The sequence below is a fragment of the Bison bison genome, unplaced genomic scaffold (genome assembly GCF_000754665.1).
Source record: "Bison bison bison isolate TAMUID 2011002044 unplaced genomic scaffold, Bison_UMD1.0 scf7180017864487, whole genome shotgun sequence".
NCBI classification, from domain to species: Eukaryota; Metazoa; Chordata; class Mammalia; order Artiodactyla; family Bovidae; genus Bison; species Bison bison.
The window spans coordinates 9426176-9442837 of record NW_011495047.1 but is presented as its reverse complement, the minus strand read 5'-3'; the positions used below and the strand labels follow the sequence as shown (position 1 = coordinate 9442837).

The following is a 16662-nucleotide window of genomic DNA, read 5'->3' as shown; positions in this document are numbered from 1 at the left end:
ACCCCGCTGAGGCCCCCCGGCCTGGGCTCCGCGTCCCTGCACAGCGGGGGCCCCGCCCGGCGGAGGAGCAGCGACAAGTTCTGCTCTCCCATCTCCTCAGGTAAGGGCCGCCGTGGGGAGGCGCGTCTTCCGCCACAGCCGGAGCCCCCGCTTCCGGTTACCTCCTCATGCCCTGCCTGTCTCCCCCCAGAGCTGGCCCAGAACCATGAGTTCTACAAGAACGCTGACGTCCGGCCGCCCTTCACCTACGCCTCCCTGATCCGCCAGGTGAGCCAGCCGTGGGGAGGCACAGGGAGTGGGTGGAGGGCAGCACACTGGCTGCGCACCTCCCTCAGGGTCCCGGCCCCCAGGGGATCCTGGGAGCAGAGAGCATCACGGGAGTCCCGTCCCGCTCGCACCCGCGATTTTCTCAACCAGTGGCCTCTCCAATGGGACCTCGGCTGATCCAGCCTGCTGGTCAGGTGGACCTGTCTCTGAGAGCACACTCGCTGTTTTTTGCTGCTCATACCCACCGTGTCATCCATTCTCTCTTTTCCACATACAGGTTACTCCCGTGAGACTACTTTTTAGTAGACTTACGGTCACTCATCTGTGTCCTTTTCTCTGTCTTTCTCATACACACACTCCATCTCATGCTTGGGGTGCCCTTTGCCAGAACCAGGATAAATTCCAAATGGCCTGCTCTACTTTCTCTCAAGAATGCTGCTTTCCTTCCCAGTTGAGGGCAGGGGCTGTTTGAGCCATGTTCTCTCCAGCAGAAATTCACACGCTCCTCCAACAAGTGCATGGCCCTTGAGACTTGTGTCCCCTTTAGCCTCTGGTTGGACTGCAACCAGCCTGCCCCTCTCAGGGGACCAGAGAGCACCCCCAGGCTTGTCCATGCGCTTCCTCTGTGGGTATCTTCTGCCCTCAGACGAGTTAAGGGCCCTAGAGGAGAGCTAGGGAGAGCACACAGGCCTGTGACCCTTGGAGGCCCAGACTGAGGGTCCCTGTACTTCTTCCTTGTCCACAGGCCATCCTGGAAACCCCCGACAGGCAGCTGACCTTGAACGAGATCTATAACTGGTTCACCAGGATGTTCGCCTATTTCCGCAGGAACACAGCCACCTGGAAGGTAAGGCATGCCCCTTCCTCCTCACCAGGGCCCTGGGCAACCTTGCACATTGCCACATCCCTTTGAAACCAAAGCTGGCTAACAGGCCCCTTGGAGAGGCAGTTCTATACAAAAGACTCAGCAGGCCCCAGGCTGGGCCCTGGGCCCCGCCACCCCCACCTCCACTTCTCTAGAGGGCCCCCGCTTGGCCCCAAAGACCCCAGCCCCCTGAAGTAGGGCCTCCAGGAGTCAGTAGTGCCCGAACCTGGTAGGGAGGCCTGGGTCCCATTCACAGGAGACCTTGAAGGTCCAGATTCCTTGCCAAAGTGCACACTCTGAAGCCTAGAATGGGTATGGGGGTTGGGGGGATGGGTGATTGCAGGCCTGGACGTGTGTGTAGACCGAAATCCTGGGCTGTACTGTGGGGCACAAACACAGACACTCATACTCTCCCCAGCTCCGCCATCAGTGGCAGGAAGATAATTGTCTTCATTCAGTTAGTCATTTTAACACCTTCAGCTGTAGAGTTTTCCTGGGGGACCAGAAAGAGGCAAGGGAGGGACCCTAGAAAAATGGGGTGCAGAAATGTGAGCTGGGACACTAAGCTGTTTATTTTTCTAGAGCCAGCATGAGGGGGTGTGCGTCTGTCTGTCTGTCTGTCTGACGGGTGAAAGTATTACATTCTGTGCAGCAGGGTGGGAGCGGCTGAGGGGAAAGAAGGAACTGTCCGCGCCCTGTGGGAAAGGATGGATACCAGGGCCCAGTGTCGCAGGACCTGAATCGGATCCCTGGCTCTTGAGTCCCTCTGCTGGCCAGAGCAGAAGCTACAGTTAAGCAGCCTACCTCCCCTGGCCCACCAGGTTTCCACAAGTGTCACAGGGACCCCCCTCCCCACCAGTGATCAGGACAGGTAGAGTCTGTACAGAGCCCAGCCTTCTCTTCCTTGAGAGTGCTAAGTTCAGCAGGAGAGACTGCTTCGTGACCTTCTGTATCTCTATGCCCAATTCCCAATGCTTGCCAAAGATGCAGCGAGGCTGGGACAGCTGCTCTCATTGGCTGTGAGTGATGTCATTTCCTGCCAACCACAGTCCTGCCCTCTCTCTGAGCCAGCAGGGCCTTCTGGGGGCCACCTGGTTCAGTCTCCAACCTGCAAGCCGGTTTGGATACCAGGTTTCATAAAGGACAGAGTCCTATACAAATGTCGGGATCATTACAGTTGTTATGTAACATTTGCTTTACTATATTAATCCGCTACCTTTAGGGGAATCAGTGTGGAGCCTCACTGCTACAGACAGCCTCCTTCTTGGGGGCCAAGTGCCTCTCACCCACCTATCCTCCTTTCCTGTCCTCTCTTAACTATATCACCTCTACAGTCCCTCTTGAGGTCAGGAGGAGCTGGTTTAGGTGACTCCTTAAACCCCTCGATGACCATCAGGAAGCCACCCCTCCCATAGCTCAACCCCCTGGGCCTTCATACCAACCACCTTTGACTGGTGGCCCAGCCTTTGTCGTCTCAGCAGTGTGTCTCCCTCCGTGGAGGTCTTCACCCCTACCTCCCCTCACCTCTTTTAGGTCCCAGCAAGAAGCCCACTCAGTGAGTGAGTCCCATTGAGCTGTGCTCTGCTGGTGCTTCTGCCACGTGTAGGGCAGCACCTGTGCCCTCCCTGTGGCACAACAGAAACCATCTCAGCTTGTGGTCCACTCTGACTTTCAGGATTTTTGCCGCCAAGCTGCCACTCATGTCACTTGGGAAATGCACCCTGCGTACACACCTGACTCATCTGTTTCCTTTCCACCGGTTCGTCTGCTCCTTGAGGTCCCTCCTCTTCTCAACTTCCTTCTCAACTTCCATTTCAGCTTCCTCTCCTCCCTCCTCCTTTCCTTTCTCGGGCCCCCCAGCCTGGGATGCTGTCCGCCTCAGACCAGGGCAGAAGGGTCGGGAGCTGGAGTGGGCCAGGCCAGCTGCCGTTCATCCGGGGACAGAGCAGCCATCTGCCAAGCTGACGGTCCTTGCTGGCCCTCCCCCTGTGTCCGTCCCCTCCCAGGGCCCATGTTGTGGGCCAGTCCTTTTGTTTACGCAGCCCCCGCCAGACCCCTTAAATTGCCGTTAATGTTTCAGCGTAACGAATTAGTCTCTCATCACGAATCAGGCTTCGAAATGAGGGAAAAAAGCCCCGGTGAGGCCATCCTCGGAAATTGGGGTCATTCTCATTTGCAAAGCGGAGGATCGGAGCCCCGTAATGCGGGCAAATTTATTCCAAGGCAGGAGCCCCGGCGTGATTAGGCCCTTTGTAATTATCGCTCCAAGAGATTCCACTCCAGCCGCCCGCCTCCCTCGTGGATTAGCAAGCGAGTTGGAAAAATACACAGGATTTAATTAGAGGCAAATTAAAATTGGTAATGAAATCGGGCCAGTTGCAAGTGGCAAGAGTTGGAAGGGAGAGAGGGAGAGGGGATCTCCAGGGGCACGGGCTGCCCGCCCAGCCTGCTTTCTTCCCCGTTTAGAAATGTAAAGAGGAGACAAGTATGGAGATGAGGTGGGGGGAGGCTGGGGGGGACAGGTAACAGGGGCAGGGATGGCTGGGGGTGTGAAGCTGAAAGAGGAGAGCGGGGGACAGGAGTGAGGGACGTGGCGGGTGGGGGCAGATGGATTAGGGCCCTAGACCAGGCTCCCAGGGGGCGATTTGGGCCAAGCACCCTGCCCCCACCCAAGTGTCCTACAAACCAGATGACCTCAATTCCTGAAGTTATCCTGCTGGGAGGAGGTGGGACTGCCAAGGTGACTTTTCTTCTTTTCCCTCCTTTTCCTGCTGTACAGCCACTAAACTCAGAGGCTCCTTTCTCCCAGCTTCTTTATGTTAACAAGCATGCAGTAGGCCCCTACTGTATACCTCGTGCTCTAAATAAGCTATGTGTTCTGAGCCAGAGGGCTTCTCTGGTACCCCAGTGGTAGAGGATCCACCTGCCAATGCAGGAGAATGCATGTTCGATCTCTGGGTGGGGAAGATCCCCTGGAGAAGGAAATGGCAACCCACTCCAGTATTCTTAACTGGAAAATCCCATGAACCTGAGGAGCCTGGCGGGTAACAGTCCATGGGGTCACACAACTGAGTGGCTAAACAATAACAGTCTAAGCCACAGCCCAGAGTCAAGGCTCCCATGCTCCAGGGGGATAGAGGAAGTTGCAGCAAGGCTTCCTGAGTTATTCCTAAGACTTTTGAGGCTTAATGGAGACTGTGTGTGTGCCTGAGCTACGATGTCCCAGGCTCACTGAGGGGCCAGGGCCTGAATGGGCTCTTGTGTTCTTCAGAAGCCCCAACGACTGCATGCATCTGCTTGATGATGGTGGGAAAATGGGTTATTGCTAATGAGGTGTCAGTCACCTGGTAGACAGAGTTTTCTAAAATGTGGTGGGGAGCAGACGATACAGCGGGCCGGCGGCAGCGAGGGGTACCGGGGACCCCCGGCTCCAAGGGCAGAAAGGGGCCTTCCCTCCGCTCCGGCTGCGTCGTCTCCTCCTGCCCACCCGCTGCTGCTTGTCACTGGGCCGGGGAAGGTGGGACCTGAGAACCCTCCTGCCTGTGCTCCCCCGCATGGAGGAGGGGCCCCCTCTGAGCATCTGCTTCCTGTCCCTGTACCCCCAGAATGCAGTGCGACACAACCTCAGCCTGCACAAGTGCTTCGTGCGCGTGGAGAACGTCAAGGGTGCTGTGTGGACTGTGGACGAGCGGGAGTACCAGAAACGAAGACCGCCAAAGATGACGGGGTGCGTGGGCCACCCCCCATACCTCCCCAGGGCGCCTCCACGCACCAGAGCCTTCCTGCCGTGGGGGAGGGCGGGGAGAAATGAGGCCACAGGGGCCCAGGAGAGCCCGGAGTCTGGAAGTGACAGGTGATTCAGGGAGAGGACATTTCAGTCTTCTGCTTCTGACCAAGGGAGGAGCTGAGAGGAACCGGGGATCAGGGTGTGGGCAGGTGGCAACCAGCGTGGCCATTGACAAAGGGGCTGCCATCCCCAGAGCCACTCTTGTCACAAGATGAGCCAAACCTGTGAGATCCCTGGGCCCCACTTCTTCATTTTTTACAGGGAGAGGAGGCCCAGAGAGAGCAAGGGGCTGGAAGGCAGTCGCCCAGCAGATCCCTGGCAGAGCTGGGTCTCTGATCTCTCCCACGTAGCGCTCTGAGTGGAGACTGAGGAGCCTGGGAGAGGGTCAGAGCTTCCTCTTTCAGCTTCCCTTCCAGCACCGCCACCTTCCACCCCAGACATCTCACGTGGGCCTTCCTGTGCTTCTTGGGCCAGAGGCCTATGGGGAGGCAGAGAGAGGTGTGAAGCAAGTTAGATATATATCTGTGGGTGCCTGTACCCCTCAAAGATTTCTTCTCCCAGACAAGAGCCTCTTTACCTTCAGGCGGAAGTGGGGGCTGGGGCAGGGTTGGGATTCAAAAATGAACCACACCCCTTCTGAGTGCCCTCACGTGCCAGTCCCAACACTTGAAATCTTTATGTCCCATTTTCACCCTGGAATCAGAAGACCTAGGCTCTAATTATACCTCTATTTCTCCCCAGCTCTGTGACACTGGGCCAGTTTCTTAACCTCTCTGAGACACTCTAAACTGGGGGTAGTCACTGTGGAAGGATGGCCTTAAGCCATTGCTTTTCCTGACCCAACTCTTGGAGCACTTTTTTGTATAGAAAAGCCTGTGGTGTAGAGCATGTGGGGACAGGCTGAGCACACAGCATACTAGATGTCCCCAAATTCAGGATGGCAGGAAAGTGGATTTTACAGAAAGGGGTCTGTGGAGGCTATCACTCAGACCTTGTCGGACAGCAGGAAATCTAAACTGAGGAGAAAAGCTACTGGGCTGCCTGGCATGGAGAAAGACAGGGAAGAATCTCTGTCCCACTCATCAGCTCGGAGGCTCTGGGCGTGTTCCAGGGTCCCTAAGAGCACGGGCAGCTCTCCTGTGAAGGCGGCTCTTGGTTCCTGCTGCTTCAGGTCAGCAGGAGGGCTGAACAAGATGGGCACGGCCGACTATGACCTCCAGGATAGTGAACGGGACCTCCCCTGGCACAGAGCAGGCCCTCAGTTAGGGTCAAGGCCTGAGTGAGGAGTAAGCCAATGAATGAAGCAGACATGCCTTCTCTCTCCTCCAGGAGCCCTACCTTGGTGAAGAACATGATCTCGGGCCTCAGTTACGGAACACTTAACGCCAGCTACCAGGTAGTGGACTGGTCCCCAACCAGTGCCCTCCAGCCCCGTCACCTTCCCTCCAGCTCGCTGGCCTCAGAAGAGAGCCTCCCCCATCCTCTCTGGCAGAGACATGGGGCACAGGGCAGGGAGGTTGGCATAGATAGGCAATGGAGTCTCCTGCCCTGGCTTGTCCCTGTGTTGCGGGGGGGGTCCTCTGTCTCCCTGGAGGGTAATACGTCAAGCCCGGGTTCTCCGCAAAGCTGAGAGGCAGGTCAGGGTCAGAGGTAGGAGCACCGGAGATCTGCCAGGGCGCAGATCTCCCAAGGGCTGGGGAAGGGACATCACCTGACCAGGTGGAGCCCACTGACGGGCCTCCACTTCTGTACCCTCCAGGCTGCCCTGGCCGAGAGCAGTTTTCCCCTCCTCAACAGCCCCGGCATGCTGAACCCTGGCTCCGCCAGCAGCCTCCTGCCCCTCGGCCACGACGACGCGGGTGCCCCCGTGGAGCCGCTGCCTAGCAACGGCAGCAGCAGCCCGCCTCGCCTCTCCCCACCCCAGTACAGGTGAGGCTGCGGCGCGGACCCCAGCCCATCCCAGTGCCCCCTCAAACCTTGGGAAGGTGTGATCTTGTTCCTCTGCAGCTGGGATCCCCATCTTGTCGCCTCTGGTCCAGCTCTTCCCAGGACCGGTGGCCCCACGCTCTCCTCATGACTCCCCACCCCCATCCTCTTTTTTATTTCCTTCCCTCCTCCATCCTTTCTCATCTCCCTTCCTCTCTCCTTCTCAACCAAGGACCGTCTCTGTCCATCCCGACACCTCCTTTCCTTTGAAGAGAGCCCTGGGGGAGACCAGACTGATGTCAGCCCTCAGTCGCTCAGAAATGAGGAGCTCCTGGGGAGACACCCAGATTCTGGATGCATTTGGGGTGGGAGCGGGCAGGGGAAGGCCCCCCGGGTGTCCACATCACCCCTCCCATCACAGCCACCAGGTACAGGTGAAAGAGGAGCCGGCTGAGGCCGAGGAGGACAGACGGCCCGGGCCCCCCATGGGGCCCCCCAACCCCAGCACCGCGGGGCCTCCAGAAGACAGGGACCTGGAGGAGGAGCTGCCGGGAGAAGAACTGTCCTAAGGGCCTCCAGGGGCAGGGGTGAGACCCCGCCTTCGGGAACAGGCCCCACTTACCCCCACGCCCCGCCCCGCCCAACCTCAAGGCACTTCCGGGACTCAGATGGGGGGGCTGGGCCAGCAACTCCCAAGGTGACCTGACTGACCTACGACACTCGGGGGCAGGGACGGTCCGCCCCGCACCCCGAGGGGACACAGAATCCCTGGTCTGGGACCGGCAGAGGACACGGAGGGCCCAGACCCCTCCTCAGACCCCCCCCCAACATCTGAATTTCACGCCCCTTGCCCCCAACCACCAGCAGCATCAGGGCCCTCCTCCCCCACCAGCTCGCCCCTACAGGGCTGCTCAGCGCCTTGGAGACCCGCAGGCGGGGCTAAGCCACCCTCTCAAACCCAGGGCACTGCACCCCTGGCTCTGGCTGTGTGGTCTGGCCAGAGGCCCCCACCTCCTCCCTCTGTGCTCCCTTCCACCATCTTGTCCGTACTGTGAAGAACTCACTCCATCCCGACTCCTTCCCCTGCCCTGGCCTGGGTCAGAGCGGCTAAATCTCAGAGCAGCCCCAGGAGAAACCAGCCCCCTCAGCTCTGCCTGTTCAGAAGCCACAGCTAGTCGGGGGGGCGGGGTGGACAAGTTCCGGGGTGGAGGGAGAGAACCCGGATTGGGGGCGGGTCCGTGGAAGCAGGGCGCCCGGCTCCAGGCTGAAGCAGGCCTCCATCCCTGTTGGCTGGCTGCTGCCCCTCACGCCAGGAAGCACAGGAAGAGGCCTGTGCCCGGTGGACTCATGGAGGTGGAGCCGAGCTACCTTTGAGGCTGGAGTCAGGCCTAGGTGTTGCCGGGGCTGCAGGAAAGCATCTGCCTCCGTCCCGGGAAAAGGCCAGGCTGAAAGCGGGTGGGCAGGCGGGCGGGATGAATATGGTGGCTGCTGTGACCCAACCGGTCACTCCCACCCCAGCCTTCAGGTCCCCCATTGCAGTCTTCCCTCACCCACCCCCCACCCTGCACCCCTCAGTTACACGGATGACCAAAGACCTTTCTTATGCCGGAAGCAAAAACCAAAACTTTTTGTTGGCTTTTTCCTTTGTCGCCTCCCACATCCCCTGCTCCTCATGCCCACCCCAGCCCCAGGCTGGAAGCCCTCCCCGATTTAAGTTATTGTTTTAAACCAAAGTTTACAGTGTCTGTTGGTGGCCAAGACCCCCTCTCTCCACCCCCGCCCCGAGGACCCTGGGACTCAGTAGAAGCTGGCGGCCCTGCGCACCTCCCCTCTGCTCCAGTCCAGCAGAGGGGAGGAGACTTCCGCCCTCAGCTCCCCCTGCAGGGTTCTCGTCCCCTTGGGCCATGGGCACGGGGAGCCCTCCTCCCAACCCTGGGCTGCTTCCTGGGGGCTCTCCTGACCCCCCTCTCCAGGACCAAGTTCCGCATCACACTGGGAGTGTGGATTCCAGCGAAGGAGCTGGAAAAAAAAGTGAGACTCTCTCCACAGACCCCCTATGGGGGACCCCAACTTAAGGCCAAGGACTGGGTGTGTTTGATGCTTACACAACACCCCAGGCCAGGCCCCTTTGCTGAGAAGACTCCGTGGACTATTTCCCAAGAAACCCCCACATACACCCCTTCACAAGCCACCCTTCCCAAGAGGCAGGGGGCCCTCTGCCCCCTCCCCTATGTACTCCCCACCTGTGTTCTGTTTGACCAGCACAGAAATATTAAACGTCCTCTCTTCACCGGGCCCTGCGTGTGTCAGCAAGGGAGGGGAGGACGCTCTGGGCAGCGGGGGCTCCTGGAGGGGCGCTTGCTGCAAGTGCGGAAGTGGACCGAGCCCCAGCACCAGCGTCTCCGCCTCCATGATCGTTGACAGCTTTGTTCCAGCTCCTCTCCGCTCCACCTGGCTCCCTTTTCATCTGGGGAATTTTCTCCGAAACCAGGTCTCCATCATTATGTTTTCTCCCAAAGTCACGACTACTGGGCCTGGTTCCTTCATGGGTTTGAAATCCAAGTTTTCCTGCCTGGATGTTTTCACTGGGCAGTAGATTTCCTCCGGGGATCCAGAGGGTTCTTGCTGCAGAAGCACTTGCCTGGGAAGCCCTCTGGGCCCATCACCCATGGGTGGAGGCTACCTGGATAGGTGTGTGTAGGGGAGGGAGTGGCATTGAGATGTTTGTCCACCACTGTGCCGTGTAGGCGCTTGTAAGTGTAGACTCGGGTCAAAAAAGGGGTTATTGCAGCCCATGGAAAAGGACCCCGGACAGCTGGGGGAGGGAAGGAAGAGGTTCAGACTGTTAAGGGCAGAGCAGGGTAGGGGGTACCACCACTGGCCCACACCAAATCCTGACTCCCCACCCACTACCCATCTGCAGTAGGGGAGCCCTCCCCACCTCAGACCCCAGCTCCCTTCCAGCACCAGGGGCACTTCACAGCAGAGCCCAGGAAGGAGTGTGTGCGCTTGGGGAAAGTGTGGAGAGAGGACGGAAGGTGTTGAGAAAGCAGACCTGGCATTAGTAACCCCACAAAGAATCAAAATGCTGGAACTTTCCAAAAGCCAAGTTTGAGGGAAGTAGCGGGGGAAAGAGCCGGCAGGATCTGGAGGTTGAGTCTCCACTGACTTCCTGTCTCAGGCCTTTCCTGCTCCTTTCAACCATTATCTGTGTCCTCCACTTTCTGTCCAGCCCCATCTACCTTGCCTCCTTCCCCTGCCCTAATCCTCTGGACCCTGGTGCAGAGCCCTGGGTGAATCCCCTGTCCCTGCCTAGAGAGGGCATCTCAGGAGGGGCCAGGCCAGGGGAGCTCTGCCCACTTGCCCACCGGGCGCTATGAAGTAGCACTGCTCAAATTGTAATCTGCCCCCATCACCCTCCATGGTGGCCGCCAGGGTTCTGCACAGTAGGACTAGGGGCAAGTAATCTGTGTAGAAATGGGCATTCTTGACAATGCAGCAAAGCAGTTACCCTCAATTTCACTCTGGCCGCTTCCCTTTCCCCCTGCTTTCCCGTGGAACCCACCAGCCTTCTAGAGAATCCAGAGGTGTTAGCTGCCAGCTCCCAACTCCACCCACAGGAGGTTTGTTCCCTGGTTGGCCCTAGGAGCACTCTTCCCACATGGGAGACTCTAAAGGGACAAGACACCTAGCCTCAGTGTCAGGACAGCCCTTCCAGTGGTCCAACTTCAGTTTCTCCTGCTTCAAACTAGTCTTTTTTATTCCTTCCCCCAGGGATATGGCAAATGTCTGATTGGTACATTTGGACGTGGGGTGAGACCTATCCCAGGTATTGGCAGAGAGGAAGGTCTTAAAATGCAAGAAACAGGAGGCTGCTGTGGACCTCCGTCTTCTGAGTTAGACTCAATCATTAATGTCCTTACTGTTCTGACATATCCCATGTAGCCCCCTCCCCCATCATTTGGTGTTCAGATGCTGTTGTGTCCAACTTTTTGCCACCGCATGGACCGTAGCCCACCAGGCTGGTTTGTCTGTCCACGGGATTTCATTACCTATTAAATAAGAATCCCCTCCCCCACCTCACCCCCAGTCTTGTTTTGCTGTCAGGAAGTTCTGCATGCTGTCTAGCCTCTCTCCCTACTGTTATCGGGAGCAGGTTGTTAGCTCTGGCTGGCTGTTTGTCCAGGTCTGAATATTTCTGCATTTACTGTGTTAGAAGCTGTTCTCAGGCTGGCAACCAAAAAAAAAAAAAGGGGCGGGGGGGATACTCCAAGCCAGACATTTTGAGGGTGAGAAGGTAACACAGTGGCCTCCCAGGCGGCCCAGGGGTAAAGAATCCGCCTGCCAATGCAGGAGATACCGGTTTGGTCCCTGGGTTGGGAAGATCCCTTGGAGTGGGAAATGGCAACCTGCTCCAGTATTCTTGCCTGGACAGTTCCATGCACAGAGGAGCCTGGTGGGCGGCAGTCTATGTGGTCGCAGAATCGGACACGACTGAGCACACACACTGGTGATTCTGTGGACTCTGCACTGGGCAGACATTCCCTTCCCCTCACACTCAGGAGGCTCCTTTCCCCCTACTCGCCACCCTCGACCAAGGCCTTTGCCAGTGGCCAGCAGAGGGCGCTTTACACAAAGCTGAGCTGCTGCTCCTCTTGGGGCAAACTTGCCCTCCAGGGAAGGACTGGAGGTGGAATGTGGGAGGGAGTGCTCAACCTCCTGTGAGAACTACAGCCCTGTGACCCCATGTCCCAGAGAGCGGTCTCTAGCCCAGGGCAGAAAAGTGTTCCTCCTGCTGTTTGGGGGCTTCTAGAGCCATCCATGGCAACCCACTCCAGTACTCTTGCCTGGAAAATCCCATGGACGGGAGGAGCCTGGTGGGCGGCAGTCCATGGGGTCATGAAGAGTCGGACACTTACTGAGCAACTTCACTTTCACTTTTCACTTTCATGTATTGGAGAAGGAAATGGCAACCCACTCCAGTGTTCTTGCCTGGAGAATCCCAGGGATGGCGGAGCCTGGTGGGCTGCTGTCTATGGGGTCGCACAGAGTCGGACACGACTGAAGCGACTTAGCAGCAGCAGACCCATCCAACTTTGACCTATGAAGCACCTTGAACAAAAACGAGAGATGAGAGTAATCTGGAGAGAAGACGCCTCTGGAGCCTAGTACACTGGGCACCGTAAAGGGCTCAGTAAAGATTTTTAATGGTAACAGTAATTACTAACATTTAATGAGCTCTTACCACATACCACATCCTATTATAGAAGCCTTATATTTTGTCTACGCAGCTCTGCTGTTTGTTGTTCAGTCGCTAAATTGTGTCTGATTCTTTGAGACCCCATGGACTGCAGCATTCCAGGCTTCCCTATCCTCCACTATCTCCAGAGGTTGCTCAAACTTGTCCATTGAGTGAGTGATGCCACCTAACTCTGAGTTAGATACTATTATTATCCCCATCTCACAGATGAGGAAACTGAGGCTCGGGATCAGAGACTAACAGGTGAAGCATTAAAAGAATGAGGAATCTGGTTGAATCTAGGGGAAGAGAAGAGAGCAGGTTGGTGGCTTAGTCTCAGCTTTCTTGTGACACTGTTCACTGTGGCTTCCTCCCCCCCTTCTCCTTGGAGACTCCAAAAGGGGAAACTGAAGTGCAGAGTACTTTAGAGCTAGGAATCAGGCCCTGGCTTCAGAGTGCTCTAGGCAGAATCAGGTAAGTTGACGCTTGAAATGTCACTGAGGGACAGAAGGAGCCTGAGAAAGAAGCCTGAAATGCCCCTTAAAAATAATCACACAGGGAGAAGGAGGTAGTGGCGGGGGGCAGCTTCTGCTGGAATAGAGTCTGAGCAGTGAGGGCAGAGAGGCCGCTGGGCAGGGGAGAGGGGTGGAGAGGATTCACAAGGACTGCACACACACACAGACTCACACCTGAGCACGTGCACAGACACATGGGCACACACGTGATGCTAATCAGCTACATTTACACCAAGAGGTCCCTTCCATGCTGAAAACCTGCAATTATCCTGTGGCCACCCTGGGCAAGGACACAAACCACACGGCAGTGACTGTGACATCCCATCACACAGGCCTGGGTCGCCCGCACACCTGCAGTCTGTCTCCACCTCAGGTTCAGAAGTTTAGAAAAACAACCCCTCCCAAGAAAGTGGTCATGGTGGCAGCCAAGGCTGAAAGGCCCTCTGTCCTACCCAAGAGGGGCTGGGAAGGGGGCGTTGGCGACCTTTGAAAGACAGGTTGAATTAACAGGAGTGGTACGGGGTGGGGTGGGCATGCTGGAGTTCCTGGTCCTGTGTAGGACCCTTTCACCCCTGCTAAGGGTCAGGGCCCCTCCTGCTCTCAGATTGGAACTCAGACTGTCTCCATCGGCCGCTGCCTGGGGTCAAGAGTAGCCAAGCGTGGTAATGGGTGGGTGGACAGCAGAGAAGCCCCGGACTCAGCTCTCAGCTGATTCTCTGGCTGGGAAACTGACAGCAATCAGTGCCAAGGACTGCAGGGGAGAAAACTCAGGCCCTGCAGGGGTCCAGATCCTGCCTCTGCTACTTGCTAGCTCTGTGGTCTTGGGAAAACTTCTTGACCTCTCTGGGCTTTGGTTTCCTCATCTGTAAATTGGGATAGGGTGATCATCACTGGCTTGTTGAAAAGATTAATGATACACATATAAAAATGTGTCATGCATATTAGGTGCACATTAGGTCCACAGCACATACTAGCTGTTAATGAAATGTAATCTTGGCTGCCAATTACCATGGGGCTCAGGGGCCCCCTGTGCTCTTGAAGGACTTCCTGGAAGAGAGGCCACAGCTGGGAAGGGAAAACTGACAGGGAGCAGTGAGAGAAAAAAAACTTTCTCGACTTGTAGAGGGGCCTAGATGGAGCTTCAGGGAGGTTCATGTGGCAGAAAACAAAGGTCTGTGTGGAGTGGCAGGTGTGAGGAAGACAGTGGGCTGACAGAAGCCTGGCCCACCACTGTCACTGCTGAACGATATTTACATCCTCTGGCACAGGCTGGGCCTCAGGCAAGTGACTTTCGGAGCAGTCTCCTTATCTATAAAGTGATGATAAGAATTCCTGACTCTCGGACTTCCTGGTGGTCCAGTGGTTAAGACTTCACCTTCTAATCCAGGGGTATGGGTTCGATCCCTAGTCAGGGAGCTAAAATCCCACGTGCCTCATGGCCAAAAAAAACAAAAACAGAAGCAATATTGTAACAAATTCAATGAAAACTTAAAAAATGATCCACATCCCTGTCTCTAAATATTTAAAGAGAAAAAAGAGTCCCTGACTCCTCAGATCGAGGGGAGAACTCACGAAGCCTGCACACGGGGCCCATACTGGCTGATGCCCCATCAGCAGCAATGCTGCTGGTACTGCCGATGAGATTCAGAGTTGTGACCCATGTCACTGAGTTTGCATCAGAGGGGACAGTCTGATTCTTCAGGTGAGCTTTATTGTGATCATCGTTCAGTCACCAAGTCGTGTCCAGCTCTCTGTGACCCCATGGACTACAGCCGCAAGTGAGCTTAGTGAAAGTGAAGTCGCTCAGTCGTGTCAGACTCTTTGCAACCCCATGCACTGTAGCCTACCATGCTCCTCAGTCCATGGAATTTTCCAGGCAAGAATACTGGAGTGGTCTGCCATTTCCTTCTCCAGAGGATCTTCCCAACCCAGGGGTTGAACCCGGGTCTCCCGCATTGCAGGCAGACGCTTTACCGTCTGAGCCACCAGGTGAGCTTGGCAGGGGCTAAATCTGGTTCCATCACCCTGGGCTGTGGCCTCCAGAGGTGTTCAGAGCAGGCTTCTCACAGAAGATGTGGTAGTGGAGGAGCCTCGAAGGAAAGCTAAGACTCAGCAGGAGAGCTTGGTAAGTGCAACAATAGCTGAGAGAAGGCAGGATTGGGGAGGGTTAGAATGTTTAGAGCTCCGGCTGCAGTAGTGGGAGCTGATACGGGAAATGAGGGAGTCAGGTTGTGAAGAGTCCAAGGGCCAGCTGGGGGTCCCAGCCAGGGGTGGGAGGCAGTGCCCAGGAGAGGGTTTAGAGCAGAGGCTACCCAACTGATATCAGCTGTGGGGAAAAAGTAGCCGTGGGGCGGGTAGGCTAAGCTGGGGCTGTGGGGGCCAGTTAGGTGGCTACTGGGGCTATCTGGGTGACAGGTAATGGAGTCCTAAAAAGGGAGGTTGCTTTGGGAAAGGATATCAGGAAGCTTTTTGAACAGAATAGAAGCTGAGACCAGGTAGCTGCATGAGAGAAGAAAGGTCCAAAATGACCTCAGCTGGTGTATCTGAAATGCCTATTTATGGGAGAGTGAGGAGGTCAAGTGTGGCCCATTTTCACAGTGGAATATTCGACTGTGGAGAAAAGGAGTCCACAGTGCAACTTGTCATAAGCAGGGTACATCTGAGGGGGAAATGGAAGAAAGATACACAGAGCACTGCTGGTTACAGAGCTTTGAAGCCATGCATGTGTAAGCCACACATACATGTCATGAACATTGAAAGAATTTGTAGGAATGATAAATACAAATTCAGGATGGTAGTTGCCTCTCTGGGGAAGGGAAGATGCCATGAGAAGGGGTACTCAAGGGGCTTCAAGTATATCGATAATGTTTATTCCTGAGCCAGCTGGTAGGAACACAGGGGTTCATCCCATTATTCCTGATACCTTTGTGTGGCTGGAATATTTCACTTAAAAACAAAATAAGAATGATTCCAAGGTTTGGGTCCTGGGCCAAAGAAAGAAATCTCACTCCTTCAGCCCCTCTGGGCTCAAGACAGGGCCAAGGAAGAGGTCTGTCGTTCAGCTGGGCCTGCAGGGAGGGCCAGGACAAGCAAGCTGGCCCTATGCAGAGGGGCTGGAGAGATTAACCTTGCTGAAATACTGATACATCTGGGCCCACATCTGGTTGTGGGCCAAGAAACATGACTGTGAAGGAAGGCAGAGATGGAGGAGGCAATCAGGGAAGAGAGCCAGGTGAGAAGGCAGCCTGAGGCCAAGGCAGGGGTTCTGCAGGGCGCGGCTGAGGTGCTTACGGAGGGCAAAGCCTGGAAGAACCACCCCTCCTCAACCACTACCATCACCACCATGGACTTGGCAACAGGAAGCCCCTGGCACCCGAGGATAGCATCTACTCTGAGAGAAGGGAGTTGTGTTAAGCAGGCCATGTACACAGCAGAAAGTGAGGCAGGGGTGTAAACTCTCTCACCAAGTTTAGCAGCAAAGGGAGAGAGCAAGTGAGGACCCCAGCGGGGGAGGGGAAGGGGATACCCTTGGAATGTCAAGAAAAGGTTTTACTATCCGTATTTTTCTCTGTACTGATGTTGTAGGTTTTGATACATGTTTAAGTGGGGGTAGGAGAGGACAGCAGAGATTCAGCGTGATGCTCCCATGAGGACCCACCCTTGTCCATCAAACTAGGCACCTCTCACATCCCCGTCCTTGTTATCTCCCCCAAGGCTCAGGCTCAGCTGCTCAGGAAGAGGGGTGGGGTCCGCTCTGTGAGGGAGAGTCTGGACACATTCATGGAACTTGCAAATGGCCAAGGGGAGGGAGGGAGGCAGGACGCGAGGCGAGACGCCATCCGGGAGCAGAGGCCCCGGCCTGGACCTGGTGAAGCTGATTCAAGGGAGGGGAGACCCAGCCTGGTGAGGGTGAAGGTGAAGTTGGCTCTGACACCCGAAGTGGAGGTGAAAGAGAAGTAGGGAAGTGGAGGTAGGGCAGGGGGCTGGTCAGCCCCTGGAGCCAAGACATCGCCCTGAGGTCTTGACCCTGGAGGCCTGCCCACCCTCTTCGTCCCTGCCCCAC

At 56.2% G+C, this 16662-nt stretch overlaps 1 protein-coding gene and 1 pseudogene across 1 annotated transcript in view; both read left to right on the top strand.

The window, feature by feature from the left end:
* Positions 1-9140, top strand: part of FOXP4 (forkhead box P4) — a 35490-nt gene extending 26350 nt beyond the window's left edge. The window contains exons 11-17 of the mRNA XM_010863252.1: positions 12-100; positions 191-267; positions 1013-1114; positions 4738-4859; positions 6249-6315; positions 6679-6848; positions 7267-9140. Coding sequence (XP_010861554.1) covers positions 12-100; positions 191-267; positions 1013-1114; positions 4738-4859; positions 6249-6315; positions 6679-6848; positions 7267-7414 — 775 coding nt within the window. The 3' untranslated portion in view covers positions 7415-9140. The remainder of the gene's footprint in view (positions 1-11; positions 101-190; positions 268-1012; positions 1115-4737; positions 4860-6248; positions 6316-6678; positions 6849-7266) is intronic.
* Positions 9141-16379: 7239 nt separating this feature from the next.
* Positions 16380-16662, top strand: part of LOC105005301 — a 4887-nt pseudogene continuing 4604 nt past the window's right edge.